Below are 18,743 nucleotides of genomic sequence, written 5' to 3' on the forward strand. Positions count from 1 at the left end.
GTTGGCCAATGAGCACTTACAGAATTGTACAAATATGAACTAGCCCAGATCCCTCAGTTGGAACTAATTCCTGAACTTAGGAAGACTTAGAAACAGCTAGAGCCATTTAAGTTACCTTTGATTAATTCTGTCAAAGATTATCACTCAATTTTAGATCTATGTGAGTGATGCTAATAATGACAATAAACTCCGTGTTAATGGATGATGATGATATTGATGTTTATTGAGCAGGTAAGTGCCAGAAACTGTTTAGCATTTGCTTGTATTATCCCAAGATTGGGATTTACAAAGGGAGGGATGGGAGTTGAGGTTGTGAGAAGGAACAGTGACCTCAGAACTGGGAGACCAGGATTTCCCTTCCCCCCAATCCTAACATTTACCAAGTAGGTAAACCAAGTAGGCTCTGAAACTCAAGTTCTTCATCTGTAAAATGGGGAGGTGCACACCCACATTAAAGGCTCATCAGGGATTACTTTATCTCAGGAATGCTGGAAGAGCTTCTTATCAGGGCCAGCACATGATAGGAACAGCGTTACTTATTGAGTTGAGTCATAGGTGATAAGAACAGAAATACAACTGGATGAGAACTAATTAGACACAGAGATGAACCGAGAGACGTTAGGACAAGATACAGGCTATTCACCTTTTGTACATCATTTACAGGTGATATTTTGTCATTATCAATTCCCTTTTCCATCGATTTTATTAAGCCAGACTCATAGTGCCATAGAGCCTAAAAATTGTCCAAGATCAGAGAATTGCAGCAAATGCTAAATTCTTTGTCAATGAAAGAATAGGAGTATAAGAGAGAGGATCAGAATGAACAGAGCCCTCACTGGGGCTCGTAGGCATAGGCAGTTTCCCTGTGACTACCCTAAAGCCTGTGTTTCAGATTTCCAAACCCAGGCATCCATATTGCTTCCAGTGCCCCACAGCAGGGAGGGTGACCCCCAAGGACTTGCAAAGCTAAAATCAGAATTCCAGTCGTGAAAACCTCACGCTTCGAAATGACTTATTCTCATCACAATGTACCACATGATCTATAAATACATATTTTAACATTCCGGAGTTTAAATATTATTACACATCTTACTTGATGTCAGATTTTGTTAAATGTGTGCCGTTATCTCAATTTACAAAGGTCAGTCGGGTGGCGGTGGAGAATAGAACTAGATATATGTATGAAATCCTTTTACCAGTACATCTGCGTCTCGGAGAACCAGGCCCTTTTCAAAGAGCTTTGGGCTTTTTTCCCCCTTTTCAAATGAGACTTTAATGAGTATCATGTGGATAAACTCTTTGCAGAGGTTTGAAAAGATCCAGAGAAACACAGTGGCAGGAACAAGCAAACCATTTTGGATGAAATCACAAGCCATTTGAATGCCCCCTCATCTCTCTAGTTGTGTCAGAACCTTTTGGCTGCGCTTCTTCCCCCACAGGAATGTTTTCATCTCCATGGCTAGGTAAATAGAATGTTCGTGCAGTTGCTGGATTGCTATTCATGCCAGCGCGGAGTAGGGTGGAGTGACCTACTTCCAGCAGTATCCATAGAAAGCTCCGCTGCTTCCCATCAGGGCTGATTTAAAAAGCCACCCTCTGCTTCCCGCAGCTCCCGCCCCCAGCTGCCCTCGGAGACAACGTACGATGGACTCTGTGGTCCTTGCTGCCTTTCTTTTATCATTCCTGCTCCCTGGGTTGGCTCATTTTAGTTCATCTTTGCCTGTTCTGGAAAAGGAGAAGTAGGTGAGTGGGCAGCTTTAAAGCAAGTTAACATTTCAGATTTGCAGAGAATAGTTCTATAGAGGGATGTTGGTGGAACCACCAAGAGAGGTCAGCCGGAGCTTTCTTATCACATATGCATAATTGATCAAAGGCCAATAACTCATTAGAAACATTGGGCAGCCTCTCTCTGTGGGTGATTCTCATTGGAGACCCAAGATTGGAGTTTTGGTAGGTTGCTCTCAGGGGTTTCGCTCCAGCCAGTCCTTAGCGTATAAATCAATAGGCTGGACAGAGACGGAAGCATTCCCAGCTCCAAGAGGAGAATCTGAGAATCCTACCCAGTTGTCACGCAGAAACGCACAGCACCTGCACCCGACGCAGGTCTAACTGAAGCCAGGTGAGACGTCTGGTTTTGTGTCACTGAAGGACAGGGTCAGCAGCACTGGAGAGTCCCCAGAGACCATCTGTCCCATCACTGAGTGATAAGGAGAGTGAGCCCCAGAGACGACGGTGGTCCACTCCCCAGGACCCCTGTGTGTGGCTGTCTCTAACCTGCCGTTCTGTTTCTCTCCATTGGATCAGTGACACTCCCAGCCTCTTGTATTTACCATGAGGGCAAATGTCACCGAGAAGGGGAAGTAGAACTTTGATGATCTTTTACCTGAGTACATGTGAAAATTTCTATTCCAAATCCCAGCAATTCCAGAAAGTTCTGGTTACTTGAGAAAACAGCTGTTGGATGAGAGATTTTTGAAGTTTTAAGCTATCTTGCCCTAAAGCACGTGTTCCCTGTGGTTCTGAAGCCATTGCTCAGGCCTGTTTGGAGGCAGGGGACAGTGGATGCCATGATAGGAAGCAGCCCCACACTGACAGGGAGCTGATTGGTCTCGGAACATCTTGGCAAAAGACCTCCTGTCTACAGGATCGTTCATTTTGTTGTCTACGTAGCCGGATGTTTCAAGGCCCAAACTTCAGGCAGACCCTCCGTGTGCCTGGCACCTGTGCTGGTTGAACTCAGACCTGGCAGGGTGCTGTTTTTTGACCCCTCTCATTCTGGGGTGTGGGATGGTCTCCATGCCACATGGTCCCTCTGGAGAGCAGTGTGGAGGCCCCTGACTCCACCCAAGGCCACAGTTTCCCTGGCTGGTCTCATTTCCTCACATCTCACGACTGTGTCCTTTCTACCTCCTTCTCCTTTGTCTGCCTCTCATCTTTCTTCACAGATGGCCAGGACACTGATGTGCTGCTGTGGTTGTTTATGAAACAGGTTGGGGTCTTTGGAGGCTGCCGTTCCAGAGACAGTAAAGACTGTGTCACGCTGGATACCAGGGTGAAGATTTGCAGGATAATTAGCGATCCCCTACCGTTATTAACCCCTGACTTCGGCAGGTTATTTTCTTACAGAGGTGTTGAAAGTTAATGCCACTGTTAATGGTTTCGGTCAGAAGACCATAATGAAACCATGTGGGAAACGAGTCCCACCATCAATATCTTTCAAACTTTGAAATCAGGGGTGGAAAAAAGGAAAGTAGAAAAGAGCAAAAGAAAAGGGGCCAATTCTGTCTGTGGGAGGCCTATTCTTGGTAACCTTAGTGAGAGTGTCCATCTGATGGCCAGGGTCCATTTGTTCTTCTTAGTTTTCGATAGTCAGCTTATCACTACTGTAGTTCTGAGCTTAATCTTCATCCCACCAAGGGAAACTCCTAATGGCCACCGAGATAGCACAAGTGGAGGTACGGTTAGATTCTATTTTTAGAGTTGTCCTCTTTTCCTTGTAATTATTTCAGGAGGGATAGAAGGCTATTCATAATATGACACTCAACGTAATGGAAAAACAACCAAGAAAAACTAAGACCCCCTAGACACCTCCCAGTCCTTGAACAACAGGGACCTCTCAGAGCAGTACACTTCACTTGTCCTTCAGTTGATCCAGTCCTTTCCTAACTCTGCTCTGGAGAACCCCCGAGAAAGCGTATTAAATTTGGTTTGGATGCAAGGCTCTGAGACCAACAGCAAGTTTGAAAATCTAAGCAAAGTCTTTCAACAGTCAGTAATGGCCATCAGGGGGTGGCAACCTCAGCCTTGAAAGACTACAGGGTCAGTTCTTCAGATGCCCTCCACACGAGGCCAAGAATCGACAAGTTAATGCTTCCTCCTGCCTTGACCTTGGCGACCGTGGTAACCTCATTCCGACTCAGCTGGATTCAGCTCGAAACTCAGACTTGCTAGGAGTGAAAAAGGGTCCCCGGATGCCAGGACTGCTCTAAGCCACTGTACCATAATTCAGTGAATTAGAAGATCCTGGAGAATTTTCCTAGCTCAAAATCCATATTTGAATTTAAATAGTCAAACTCTTTGAACAAGGACATCATGGATCTGGTCCTTTGGGGCAAATTCGGATCCTGCCACGATGGGTTTCTTTAGTAGCTCAGGCTGGGAACTCTCAGCACGAGGTCATACCCTATGAAGGAAAAGGGCATGGGTGGTAAAGGGAAATTGTAAAGCCGGAAGGAAGAGTTTTGCAGCAAAGTTTTGAGTGTCCTAAGCTAACCCCACAAAGAGACGATAAGCTCACAGCACACAAGCTAACTTTAGAACAATGACTAAGGCTAATTTAAAAGTGATTTCATCTCATCTCCTTCTCTCTGCCTTTCCCCATCCTAGATTATTCTCTCTTGTGACTTCCCCTGCCCGATGTCCTACCATCGCAGCCCTCTGTGGCTGAGGAAGCTACGAGTTTTCTTTCTTAGACACACATGTCTGTAGGAGCATGAAGGAGAGTCTTTCTTATCATCTGCGGTCCAGTGTGAAGAGGGCCTGGGTCTGGGACGCTCTGATCTAATCCTTTCAAACCTGTCCAGCCTGTGTGCCCAGGGACAGCAGGGAAGGAGCCGGGGTTATACTTGAGAGAATGTGTGACATCGTTTGGAACACTGAACTTAATATCCCTTCCCGACTTAGAATCGTGGGATATCAAAGTTACAAACGGATCTTTAAGTTCATCTATCCAGGTCCTCTTAAACAGACGAGAAAACTCAAAGCTGAGCAACTTATCCACAGTTCCTTGGACCATGCCTAGCCTGTTTTCTGCTTCACAGTTTTCGTTCCTGCAGAACACAGCACTCAGAGTCACCGTGAGACTCTGAGTTTATCTTCCCTTCTCTCTCTGGGTCTTCTTATCATTCTAAATGGTGACTTAATGCACACTTCTGCTGAGCAAAACCATGGACGATGTGCCATTAGCCCCGAACTCCTTAAACTGGCATTCACAGCCTTGGCAGTTGGCACCAATCTGAATTTCACGTAGGTCTGCTGCCATTCTTCTCTACATCCTCCCTGCGGCAGCCTCACCTCCTGTGTTTCTGCACACAGGTATTATTCTTTTGTTCCTTTGCATATACTCTTCATCTGAAATTGCCTCCCCAACATTTTGACCCATATTCCTTCTTGCCATCCATGTGCACCCAGCCAAGCTCCAGCCTCTACCTTAGCCCTGCTATTACTACGCAGAGGGCTTATTCATGGCCATGGCTTAACTTTCCTGCTAGAGGGACAGCTCCTTGAGAGGAGGAGCCATGTAGCCCAATTTTCTGAATGGCAAACTGTGCTCCAAAAGATGTATGTGAGAATAAATGGCACCCTGGTCTCCACGCATTCCAGGCAGTTCTAGAATTTGGGGAGGTGCCAAGGGATGTGAGGTCTGTGGAAAGGGAGAGTGGACGTGGTGAAGTCAGGGCAGCCTTGCATTTCCAGGTATCTTGGCTCCACAGTGTGACACCTGTGGCATCTTCAGATGCCCATGCAGCATCCTCCTGGCACTTGTTTTATTTAGTACATTGTAGAGAAGTTTCCCTGGGAGTCTCTTTGGCTACCCTTGGGTGGCTTTGAACCAGACTATTTTGTCACCTCCTATAACTTACCCTTCGGGGGTTTCAGGACTGTGCTGTCTTGCATTTCCTCTTCTTGAGACGTTCTGCTGAAGCCCTGACCACAGTGATCACACAGATTTTCCAAGTTCTGATCTCAGTCCTGTTGGGGAAGAAGTTGACATTTACTGTGCCCTGTGTGGTTTTTCATTAGTTGACCAGGCCAGACATAGCATAAGTAAATAAGTTCCTGTTTAGATTTGAGCTCTTCCATGTCAGGTCTGCCAAGAGAGGGGGGGAAATCCAAGGAAGAAGCTATCATTGCCTAATTATCTTGAAACTAAACATTGATGAGGCTCTTGGCAGGCAGGGTGGCCTCTTTCCTTCCCCTTTCCCCTCTGTGGTGAGTCTGTCTGGGCAAAATCACGATGTCCCCATTGGCAGGATGGACATGAATAACCCACAAAGGGGTTTGGTGGGCGGGCCTGCAAGGCAAGGCCTCTGTGCTAGCAGCCCACTGACCCACGGGCGGGTGCACTTGGTCCATCCTCCACTGCATCTGTGATATCCTAGGCGCCCCCACATCGAGATGGTGTGGCAGCACATCTTCCTCCTCTGAAAGGGTCTTGGGCTGCTTGTGGATATGGGCCTTCTTTTTGAGCCCATGAAGGTGTTCTGAACTTAGGCCATGGTGAAGGTTGCTCAACGTAGTGAATGATAGACCTCAAAAGGGTGCATTTATGGCATGCAAATTATATCTCAATTTTAAAAGAAGTCACAGCTTACTAGGACCTCATGCAAAGTGGTGTGACATAAAAGATCCTGAAAGACCGCGGGGCCTCTGCTGGCATTTCCTCTGTGTGTTCTCTGAGACCGTGCTGCCTGCTGGTTGTGTTGGGGGTGGAAGGGATCTAGTAGTTGGGCCATCTCAGCCCCTGTTCTGTGTCACACTGGGGTGACAATCCAGGTATTTCCTCGTTTTTGCTTCCCTAGTCATAAGAGAGGTAAGGGGCCTGGCCTATTGATGAGGATCTCCTGGGAACAGAAATCCCGTTTGTTAAGTGATTTGGGGGCAGGAGGCCCTAGATCCTCCTCAGTGGTCACAGGAAGGGCTCAGTGGCACTCAGAGAGGTGTGGGATGTGTCCCAGGCAGGAGGCTGGATGCGTGTTGCTCTGGGTGACTTGATGGTGCCTTGGGTGCTCTCTCCTGAGCTGGGCTGCCTATGTTTTGTTTTGTCTGTGCTGAGAGGAGACAGCTTGGTTTCTACTGTACTGCAGAGCAGGACCTTTGGGGGTGGGGCATTTCTCTCCCGGTGCTTGTGAAGGCCTGAGGACCGGTTAGAAGGGTCAGAGTCCAGGTGACTGTGGCATCTGTGCTGAGGATTTGCACGGTAGCTGCTGCTCCAGATACCCACCTTCCTGAGGGTTCCTCCCCACCTGGAAGTCAGGATAAGCCTCCTCAGGGGGAAGGTGGACTCGGAAGCCCGTGTCCCACTGCACTGAACAGAGGGGGCCATGCAGGACCAAGGTGCGGGGCATCTTTATCCTCACTCCCTGTGCTGAACGGTCATGCTCCAGACTGTGGACGGCACCAACCCAACAGGGCGACTGGGGAGGGGGGCTGAGCGTGAAGGGGCTCTGGTCACCATTTTCCAGCCTCTTTCACGCTGTCCAGTTTGCTCTTCTCCTTGGTGTGTGGGACAGCAGGACGAGATTGGTGATCCTATCAGCATCCTTCTGGAGCAGGCTAGTGACCTATGGCTCACATGAAACCTTCTCAGTGGCCTACCAGAAAGGGCCCACTGACGTTCTCCCTCCTTCTCTTCCTACTTCTCCTGAACATCCTTTACCTGTTTTTTTTTTTTTTTGAAAAGGGTGATAAATGTAAAATTTACTGAGTTTCACAAATGTTAAACTATTAGAAGATTCTCAACCAGAAGAATTGATATTCATATTCAACAAAATAGGAGTATCTTGCTGTTTATGATTGCCATATTGAAAAACTAAGCCATCATATATATATATATATATATATATATATATATATATATATATATATATATATTTCTTATTCCTAATACTTTTATTCATACTTAGTGAAATCATTAGAAAGATCACTGTTGTGTACTAATAACTTTCTTGATTTAAACCTGATAAAATATGATTTTTTATTTTTTAAAAAAATAAATGACAGCGGAATGCATTGTAATTCTTATTACACATAAGAGCACAATCTTTCATGTCTCTGGTTGTATGATTCGTGTCTTCATACCTGTTCCTTTACCTGTTGAGAGGAACTCCACGTACTGTTCACCAGGCCCAGCACCAGTGTCACCATCCTCTAAGGAGACTGCCTTCCTCCTTCTTCCTCCCCCTGCCCAGGAATGATCACTGCTTCCTTCCCCTTTGCTCCCACGAAACCTGGTCACGTGCCTGGGGTAACGCTTTCCACCATCGCTCACTCTGGGTGGCATTGGGGAACTTGTGGAGGGCCTGGTTCCAGTTAGCACCCAAGAGCCTAGCACAGTGCCTGGTGTGCAATGCTTGCCCAATGTCTGCTGAACAGTGAAGGGCTGAATAATTAAATAATGCCATTTGTGCCCTCCCACAAATAGTGAAAGGTGTTTATAAACTCCAGAAATATTTGAAATTGCTTTCCTCTTTATGGTTATGATACTTGATGAGAATACATTCTAAATGTATCTATTAAATCTTTTTTTATGTCTCTGGGATATGTGTGTGTGTGTGAATATATAAATTATATATATGTATACACACACACATATACATACATTTTTTATTGTTGTTGTTAAAGGTGATACATTTTGGAGAAGAAGCCATGTCTTTTAAAAAATAAAATTTTATAAAGCAATGGTTTGTTAACATATGTTCAGCAGAATACCAGTCCCATAGTGTGGTAATAGTTGTTAAAGATAAAATGGTCTCAGGGCTGAAGGAAGTTCAGGGAGGGCTGGGTTAATCAGTTTCTCTACTGTGGGATGTCTCAAAGCTCTCATATGATAGTACTTAGGAATATAAGCGAGAGGGATGTGCACACAACAGGGTATTTCTGCAGCGCTACCTTAACATCTTCTACAGTGCAAAGTGCAGAGCGAGATTTGGGGGTTTTGTTGTTGATGGTAGTCCACTGCTTTGATCTGGACCCCTGAGAAGCAAGTGAGTGTTTGCATGGACGGAAAAGACTTGATTTCCCTCCTCCTCTTCATGCATTCCACCTCTGCTTTCAAGGCTGAAGAGAAAAAAAAAATTAAGGGAATTAAAACATTACTTTACCTGTCATAGCAAGTTATCCGACATCTCCAGTGGACTATGCAGCAAATGATTGTGGTTTTGGAAATAGCCTGTCAGCCCCAGCAGCTCTGCAGTAACCTCCCAGGACTATTCCATAAATGCCAGTTCTCTGCACAGTAATTACCAACTCTCTCCATGGTAGATTCACTGGTGTGTCTAGGAGTAATTGCTGGGGAACTCACACTTTCAAATTTACAAGAGGCAAACAACCTTGTATTTACCTCGGGGGTTATCAGGTATTCAAACTGTGCTGCATAAAGGATGCTATTGATCATAGAACTAGGGGAAGAACTCGAATTTGCACCTCAGTATTTTTCTCAATGGGTGAGAACCTGGCTTACTAGATTTATGGTGGAAAGGCCGATGTGGGATAATTTTCTTCTGAGAATCCCTCCCTTCCTTGAGCTTTGTGAGCAGCAGTGAGTCCAGCCCAACCGTAGTCGGAGCCTTATGTTGCCTTCACAAAGAATTGGCTGGTTGGTACAGTGTCGAGGAAGAAGATGAAAACCTTGCTCAGATTCTTACTTCTGCCTTTGGTGTTCCTTCTCTAGAGATCTCAGGGAACACGGAGGACATCCCCCTAGTACGCTGGAGGCAGCAGTGGCTGGAGAATGGCACTTTGCTCTTTCACATCCATCACCAAGATGGTGCCCCGAGTCTTCCTGGGCAGGACCCGACGGAAGAGCCCCAGCATGAATCAGCCGAAGAGGAGCTGAGGATCCTGCACATCTCAGTCATGGTAAGGAAAGACGGCCATAAACGTGTGAGGTGGCTTTTTATTGTCCTAAGCAAATATCTCAGAAGACTACATGGGAGGAAAAAGGTTTTAGCCTACAGTTCTGGGGTTCAAGGACATGGCGTCTGCACCACCTGAGCTCGGGTGAGGGCCGTCTCTGCCCCAGTACACCACAGCAGATGGCAACAGCAGGAGCGCGTGTGGGAAACAGAAATAACATCACCAAACAGGAAGCCAGAGAGGCTGGGGTCCTGCAGCCCCTTCCAAAGGGATGGCCCTATTTGACAAGCAGCTCCCACTAGGCCTCAGCTCTTAACGGTTCCCCACCAGTTCCCAATACCACTGTTCGGGGAGCAAGCTTCCAAGACCTGAATCTTTGAGCGATAAAAAGATCCAAACCATAGCCATAGACATAGCTCTGTGAGACCCAACCCTGTAATGATCACTGATCATAGTAAAAGTGCCCTCCCCATTTGTGGGAAATGCAGCCCCTCCTGCTGCTAGTATTGCAGGTATTTGTACAGCACAGTTCCCCAACCACTCTAAGACCACATCCAGATATGGAGTAGCTCTTATAAACCAGGGACAATGTCAAGTGGGACAATGGGTTGCCTTAGAAGGGAATTATTCAACTAGTACATCACCATATTTTAGAGTTGCTGCTCCATAAATGTTTATTGAATGACTCAATCTCTAGCTGCTTGCTGCTACCAAGTCCTCTTTTCTTTTATCCCAGCTGGGAGAAATCAGCATCCTGGCCTTTTCTACTCTTTACAAATAAAGGGCATATCAGTAGATACTTGCCCCGCCACTCTGGCCCAGCTGAAAACTATCATCAGCTTCTATGTAGAAATGTGAAGCCTCAAGAAAATTAGAGATGCTTCCTAAAATTCTAGGAACTTGTGTCCTCTAATCTCACTAGAGAGTAAGTGCAATGGCAGGTCTGTCAGGGGAGAGTGTCTGGTGGTGTTTTATTTATTGATGAATCCCCAGTAACTAGGACAGTGCATTCATATAGTTAATGCTTAATCAACAATTGTGGAATAAATGACTGAAATTTCCAGTGGAGATAGAAAATCCTGTTTCACCAGGCATTTCATATATTGTTATTGTGCTGATAAACCGATACATTGTCTGCTCATAGGGTAGCCTGATAGCAGATTGAGACTTGACTGATTATCTATTAGTGTGGGAGGGTATGGGATATTTTCCTGTTAATAACTTGATACAGAGTCACCTTAGTCCATGGTCTAACTGTAATTCACCCATTGCTCTGGTACCATCACTATATACTGTTTAGTTCGATATAAATGAAACTAAGCACATTTTAGATATATACAAATCTCCATTACCTAAAAATTGAGGATGGAAAATTTCCCCATAAAAATCTCTGATAAAATCTCAGCATGTAAGCTCCTCATTTTTTTCCTTCAGTCAGCACCCCCATAAATAACTGGCGCACAGGATACTTGCATGTATGCAAGGTACTTTGTGGTGCAGAAAAGAGAGTCCTTGAACAGCAAATGGTAAACCTCAAGGTCTAGGTAAGGCCAGAGGCAGCAGGTAAAGGAGGCTGCCAGACCTCATACGGACAGAGTAATTGAGGTGCATGCCTAGGAGGTACAATTCCTACGTGTCCTTAATCAAATCCCAGTGTCCCCTCTCTCAGGGAAGGTTCTTCATCAGTGTGGCTTCTAGTTTCCAGAGAGAAATGAGATCGGCTGAACCAGCCCAAGGATGGGATTGTCTTCATGATAATTTGATTGAAAAGAAGGCTGCACAGGTGGACTTTCCACCAGCCACACATCCATGTGGGAAGCAGTGGTGGTCATGAGTAGCTCTGGTTTCTTTTTCTTTTTCTTTTCTGTGTGTCTTTTTTTTTTCCCAAGCCATAAAAAGCATATAGGGTAAAGAAAAGTTTACAGAGAGTTCCAAGGAAGAATATCAGATGTGCCTACGTCTGGGAGAAAGACTGTGATCTCTAGAACTTGAGACGGGCGATTTGTCAGTTGGTGAGGCTGGTGAGGCTGGCGTGTTGTGTGAAACTGCCAAAGACAGTCTGAAGCTTGCCCTGGTGGCTGCTCCATGGCTTCAGTACTGCAAGGACCCTCCCTTCCATCCTCAGGATAAGGTGCTCCAGAAAGTTCTCCAGATAGGTGTGTGGGGGGGGAGAGGGGCACACACGTTTGTGAGGGTGGGAGGCTTTGAAAACAGAAATGTGCTGACTGAGGATCCCAAAGGTTTTTTTTTTTTTTTTTTTTTTTTTTAGGAAACTGTCTGCACTCTTAAAATATGACAACCCTATGAGAAGCCCTACATTACTAATGTTTTTTGTTTTTTTTTTTTATGCTATCCTCTGGGCAGGGATTAATGGACAGTGGGCCTGAAATTGAGAGTGAAGAAGAGTCAGTCTTAACCCTATCAGATCTTTCCTTTGTGTGCTACCAGTCCCCCAGGGCAGACCACCAATGATATTGTCTTTTCTAAATAAAGTAGAAGATAACTGTCTTTCAGCTTTATTTCAGTTTTTTTTTTCTAGGTAATTTTCCACCAGACCAGAGGAGGCCGAGGTTAAAAGGGCACAGGCAAAAGGTGATGGGGGAACTCTGGTGTTGTCTCTGGCCTGGCCTCTTGGATGTGGACAGGCCAGCATGTCCATGAAAGATTCAGGAAGGCCTTTGACCTCTGCAGGAGAACAGGCACCTCGGGGCGAGCTCAAGATGTAAACCCATGCGTGTCCAGCGTGTTGGGTCAATGGAGCATCCTTCAACCCACCCAGCCAACCCTGCTCCATTCCCATTCCACACCACACACCCTCGCAGGCTGCCTCTCCAATCCTTAGGATTCTGATGTAGAAACAGTTTCAAAGCCTGAAGTCGAGTATCTGCCCTCGGCTCAGAAATCAAGCCTGAGGGTATCCTTTTTGAAGATGTCGTTCCTGGGGTCTCTGGGGGCTTCTTCATAAGAGACTGGGGATTGGTAGATTTCATTTGATTCACTTTATACCATATCTTTTGGAGGAAAAGTAGGCTTCTGGAAGGGCAGCATTTTAAAAGCCAGAAAGTAGTGAAATCCTTTGAGTAGCAACAGTGTTGGGTAGTGAAACAAACCTAAGTGAGATTGTATCACCTCAATCCTCTTAGTTATGAAATAACTGCAGCAGGGCTCTTTTTTCATTAACTATAATGATCAACATTGACAGTTTTCAGATGGGTTCGAAGTCACATAATTTGTAAAAGAGACAAGTTGAGGTTATCCTCCAAACATGAGTATGTCCAACCTTTGCTCCCTTGCTGAAAAAATGTATATTTAAAAACTTAACTGATAATCCTAAATACTTCTGATATTTTGTTCAGAGGGAATGATGAGTCTGTGAAACTCTTCAGGTTTGCTTTTCTCTTGTTTTGTATTTACACTGACCTCATCTACATTCCCTTAATCCAAGGTCCACTGTATATTTTCATATTTTGCATTTACTATGTTTTTGTTTTAAACACAAATACAAGCAATGATAGAGTGGGAAATACAAGTAAACCTTTTTCTGTATCCTTAAACTCTGTATGAATGAGTATTTGCAAGTCCTCTTTATACTGTGCCCAGGATAAATCTGTCATCAGCAAAATTGAGGGCTTGCAGAAAAGCAATACCCCAGCTGGGAGTTTGGCAATTTAAAACTTTGAAAAAGCTTTTGCTTTTTTTTTTATTTTTCAATCACATTCTAAAATTTTTGAATTATTTTTTTTCCAAAGAGGCACCATTTTTTTCCCTTGTGTAGAATAATTGGATTTCCCTCCTGAAATAATCTTATAATATTGCTTTGAGGGTCAAATGATGTATTTTAACCTCCTGCATGATTCAAACTTGGCTGAAGAGATTTATTTCAAATTTTGCAAGGTAATTGACATTTAGAACCATGAAAGTACATAAGGATACTCTTTTGCAAACTCTTGAACAAGTGAAGCAGAATTGATAAATTAAAACTGAGTGGGAGTTTAAACCCAAAGTCAAGAAATTCTTTAGTGATAAGGCAGATTATTTACTCCGAAGAAAACTAGATTTTAATATTACTGTACATCAGATATTCACTATTTGTGGATTTAAATTTCTATATTGTACTTCTGCTAATTTACCATATGATGTACATTTTTCTTCTTAAAGCTTGTAAAATAATTTGAAGGTGCCTAATAGAATGTCAATATTATCTGTTTATTTCATCTTTGTCATTTAAGATAGCAGTATTAATATATTTTTTTCTTACACGCATATAGGCTGATTGAATACATTTTTCACAGCAAGCACCCTTTTGAAAATGCTTCAGTTTTATTCCTGTCTATCTGTCTGTCTGCTTGACTCTCTATCTATTTTTTATTGGGTTGACTCCCACTGGTAGGGAATGTCTTTTATAGTTAGCCTTCTTAGGCACAATTCACAATTGTGGGGGGCAGGGGAAGTATCTTTGAGCATCTGTGTGTCCCCATGAGCATTTTGTGAATGAAACCATCAATCAAGCCTGGGTGCTGCTCAGGACCATTAGCCCAGCTGTGTGAAGGCCACTGGTCAGTACCTACAGGCTCTCATACCTTTTGGCTACTACCTGCCACCAGAGGCCTTCACCTGTCCTCAGGCTCCCTGGTCCTGGGAACTCCAAGTAAGCTCAAGGTCAGAGTTCTCCCTTGAGAGAAGCAATGCAAAGAACAAAGTTTAGGGACAAAAGAGGCTTCAGGTGTTATCATAGTGTCCCCGAGTCCAGCAAATAGAAAGGGCAGTTAGGGAAGGTCCAAACTGGAAAACTAACATTTGGGGCCTTCGAGAACACCCCTGTGGGGACCTTTGAGGTCTAATGATGACATTGTGCCAAAGTGCCCATCCTCGTCCTTATGTTTGCATTCATCAGGGCAGCTGCCCGAGTGTCACATGCTACTTTGCCAGGCGCTGTTTCTTGACTCATAGAGCATGGTACTTCCAGGGTGGAGAAGAGCAGTCCCCAGCAAGGTGATCACTGTATGCCATGGGGACCATCAGATATTTATTAAGTGTCCATGGGAAGAGAGAGAGAGAGAGAGAGAGAGAGAGAGAGTGAGTCAGTCAGCACCTTTTACCTTTAGCAAATCTTTTACAAAAATTCATTAGCAAATTCATTAATCAGGGTCACTTCTGCAGTTTTATGGCCAGCTGATATTTGCTCCATCTAACTCAGGAAGCCCTGATTTATCAGGGTCCATCCTTCTGAGTTTCAAGAGGAGTTTAGACAGGCCTTATGTTTCCAAAATGGACAGAACCAAAGTAATAAGTCAGAAAAGACAAAAAGTGCGTCTTTCTTCATCTGAGGAAGACCTTGCTAGCGATTCAAGCCATCCATCACGGGACTGACTGACTGGTCAGACTGCCACCTGCCAAACCATGACTGAGTGTTTTGCCTTCTGTGAGGAGGATGGTGGGCAGTTTCTAAATTAATCAGTGAGACCCCTGAAGCAAAACCTCTTTGCTCTGCTTGTATGGAAGGCGGACGTGCTAAAGCCGAGAGGTTCCAGAGTCCACTTTGGGGCTGTCCTGGGGCCAAGTAAGGTTTGGCTTGGAAGCCTCCCTCGCCTGGCTCTGCATCTCTTGCCAAGATGCATCAGGCGCAGGGATCGGGTCTGTTGGCCTTTTCAGTGGCTCATGGACTCTGTGCTTGTTTGGTGCTCTCTGTGTAAAGTAAGAGCTGGTCTATAATGTAGAGGTGTCCTCCATTTAGAGTTGGAAGAGTGAGCGGCAAACCCTGGCTTTAACACTTCAGGTAATCTGCTGACCTTTTCGGAAGCCTCATTATCACATCTGTAGAAGGAATGTATGGACCTGCTCTCCAGCTTTAGAGACTGGAGACTCCCTCGGCCTCTATCTGCAATGGAGTTTCACTGTAGTTCTCCTGATTAAAACATCCCATTCGTAGATTTCATGGAGCCTGGAACTGGAGGGTTGTTCAGGATCCGAGTTATGTTATTAGCACTCTGAAGTCTGACGTCGTGGCTGGACTCTTGCACTTGCTCCTCTTTCTTCTGTTGCTATGAGTTAGTATCTTTGCTTAGTGTAAGTGTTTCTCCATTTTGATGCTTTAATATGTTTGCAGTTCCCTTGGCCCATCAGGTCACCTCTCAGCTTCTCCGTGTTCCCAACTTCGACCCTCCTGCTGTCAAATTCTTTGCTTTCCCCTTCCCCAATCTAACTCCTTACCCAGATGGATTGAGCTCATTGCCGTGTCATGTTGTCCTGTAGGAGGGTGTGTCTGTCCTCCTGCTGGCTGTGGTTGTGAGGAGGTGGACTTACACAGCACACTCCTGCTCCTCTCACACTTGGGTGTCATTTCCTTTAGCAGAGGCTCAACAACAGTGCTTCCCTGATTGCTTCTTTCAGTGCAACAGGCATATTAAGATGTAACTTGGAGAGTTGATAGGACAATCGGGAGATATCCTGGACATCACCCTCACCATCATCATCTACATATGGTCGAAATCTGATTTTTTATTTCCTATGCATCAGAAACTATTGCAAGTGCTTTTGATATAGATTGTTATTTTTTTCTCATCACAACATTACGAAGTAGGATTTATTATCAGGGCATTTTTCAGATGAGGGGAAGGAGGTCTAGATAGGCTAAGTGACTTACCCACAGTTAAACAACCATTAGTTGGCTGAGCTAGAATTCGAATGGTGGTAGTCGGTAGAGTCTAGTTTCTTACTTTGAGAAGCACCCAACTCTTCCCCTGGCCCACAGTGAATGTCAGTATATAATTATCTCCCATTTCTTTAGCATCTTTTATTTTTAGCTGACTTTTGTCTGCTGAGACTAATCTGACACTTTGCCCCATTGTTCCTTTGACTCTAACAACTCCATGTGCACTAGGACCCCACTGCCATGTTGGAACGTGGATCTTTCTTTCTGTGGCTCCACCAGGCCGCTCACCCCAGAAGCTCAGACTCGGTTCAGCTCTGCTAAACCCACCTGCTCACCTTGGCTTCCTCCTCACCAACTCACAGCTGCCAGTGGGGTTATTGGCAGGAGGAAAAGAGAGTAGTTGGGAAATTTCAACTCCAAAATTGTGAAAGTCGTGTAACAATAAGCTTGGCCTTCTTCATTTGTAAACTCTCACATTTCCACAGGAAATTTTTGGAAACATATAAAAGTATTTTAAAAGCCGTACTGACCTACCTACTATTGACTTAAAAGAATCATTGACTCATTCATTCATTTAGATTTTGATTCTTGGATTCCACAATATTCTCTAGGCTTCAGATATTTTTTTAGATACTAACTAGGCAAAAGATGAATAAGAAAGGATTCTGCTTTCACAGAGCATTTAAACACTTGGTTAATACGTAAGGTTCAAGGATGGCCTTGGCAGAACCAGGTCCCAGGTGGGGTATATCTCCACTCTTTTTCATTCCTTCCATTCTTTACACCTTCTTTGTGGTTATGTTCTTCTCTTTTCTGATATTCATAGAGGCCCTTATCTTTCTCCATCTTTCCAGATGGCAAGGAATATAACTAAGAGGCCAAATTTTCATAAGGATACCAATGTCTTTTAACAACTTGATGTAATATTCTGTTCAGCAATTTAGTTCACTGGATATAGAAGCCAACAATTTACTTTTGAGTATTTAGTTCCTCCAAATCCCTGAAGATCCTTTTGAAAGCAGGAGTCATAATCTCCTTTGGGTTTAAATCAATATTCAAAACTGGTAATATTCATAGTAATAAAGCTAACACTTACTAAGCCCTGGTATCTCTGGTCCTATATGGGGATCACTTTTATGCATAGGTATCAATCAACTTCCACAGCAACCCTGTGAAATAGGTGTTAATTCCACTTTTCAGATGTGAACACTGAGGCAGAGGGAAAGTAAATCATAGGCCCAAGGTCACAGAGGCCCTGAGAGGTGAAGCCAGGATTCAAGGCTTCTGAAGTCAGACTCATTTCTGCCACAAGATTCTCCTAGCTGGTGGCATCAGAATTGGCTGACTTCTCCGGTTTTCCAGCTGTGGAGTCTTTTACTTCTTTTAGCTCACAGAGCAGAGTCCCTTCGCTTGATGAAGGTTAGGATGTCTCGTAGAGCCACTGGGGATGATGCTATCTTGGAGTGGTCTCTGAACTTCAAATGGTGCAGAGCTGGCCTGGGCAATAAGACCAACCATTCCAAAGAAGCCTGGGGTTGGCTCTGAGTTCACACTAATTATTGGGAAGCCAGAGAGGCCTCTCAGTTCATGGTATCGAATTTTAGTGACGTAGTTTACTGCAAGGGCTTTGCTAACCAGGGAGACCAGTTTAAATCATACTTTACCACTACCACAGATTTTTTTAGTGTCCTTGTGCAAGTGTCCTTTAAACTCACTTTCCATATCTATAAAGTGGGGTTAAGGATGCATCCGACTTCACAGGGCTCTTCTGATGATTAAATAAGCTGATGCTTATCGAGCACTTCCTGCAGTGCTGGACCCATGGGAAGCATCCAGTAAATATTAGCTAGGTAAACTCTTGGGGTGCTATGCAAGCTGCCTGTAACAATTCTGCATGCAATGTGTTACCCAGGGACCCACTACCTCAGGGAGCCAGAAAAGTAGTTGGGATCATAGCAACCTCTTATAGGAGTCCTGGAGGAGCTGTGCTCAGGGGAAAGATTGAGGCAATTAGAGACATCAGGGCAATAGAATAGGCCCGTGACAAACTGTAGGATGTGGCCATGTACATCCTGGGCATTGTTAGGCCACATCTGTTTCACTGTTTACAGGGTTTCCTAGCAGGTGGCCTGTGGTTAAGGATGTTAATCCTAGCTCCAACTTCCCTGGAAGAACTTCACTAATTTATTTTTTTTTAATCAAACCAAATGATGTCATTATGGGACTTGCTTTCCTGCCCAGGCATCCACATACCGGGATTGTTATTCCTCTCATTCCTGACAAGGAACAGGCATAGACTGGGGGCTGATGTTCACAGCCAACGCTGCTGTAAAAGCTCAGACATTCTGATTCCTGGTGCCATTTTCTTTCCTCCCAATCATCATCTTTCCCTCATGGTCTTCTGAACGCTAAAGTTTTGGGATTCTCTCATAGACCTGAGGTTGCTTTAAATCTG

At 44.6% G+C, this 18,743-nt stretch overlaps 1 protein-coding gene across 2 annotated transcripts in view; it reads left to right on the forward strand.

The window, feature by feature from the left end:
* The window catches only part of Astn1 (astrotactin 1), a 279,953-nt gene that overhangs the window by 91,287 nt on the left and 169,923 nt on the right, over positions 1 to 18,743 (forward strand). For both annotated transcript variants that reach the window (XM_076831510.2, XM_076831511.2), the window contains exon 2: positions 9,452 to 9,639. In XM_076831510.2, the coding sequence (XP_076687625.1) occupies positions 9,452 to 9,639 (188 nt within the window). The remainder of the gene's footprint in view (positions 1 to 9,451; positions 9,640 to 18,743) is intronic.

This window comes from Callospermophilus lateralis, chromosome 13, assembly GCF_048772815.1.
Source record: "Callospermophilus lateralis isolate mCalLat2 chromosome 13, mCalLat2.hap1, whole genome shotgun sequence".
Lineage (NCBI taxonomy): Eukaryota > Metazoa > Chordata > Mammalia > Rodentia > Sciuridae > Callospermophilus > Callospermophilus lateralis.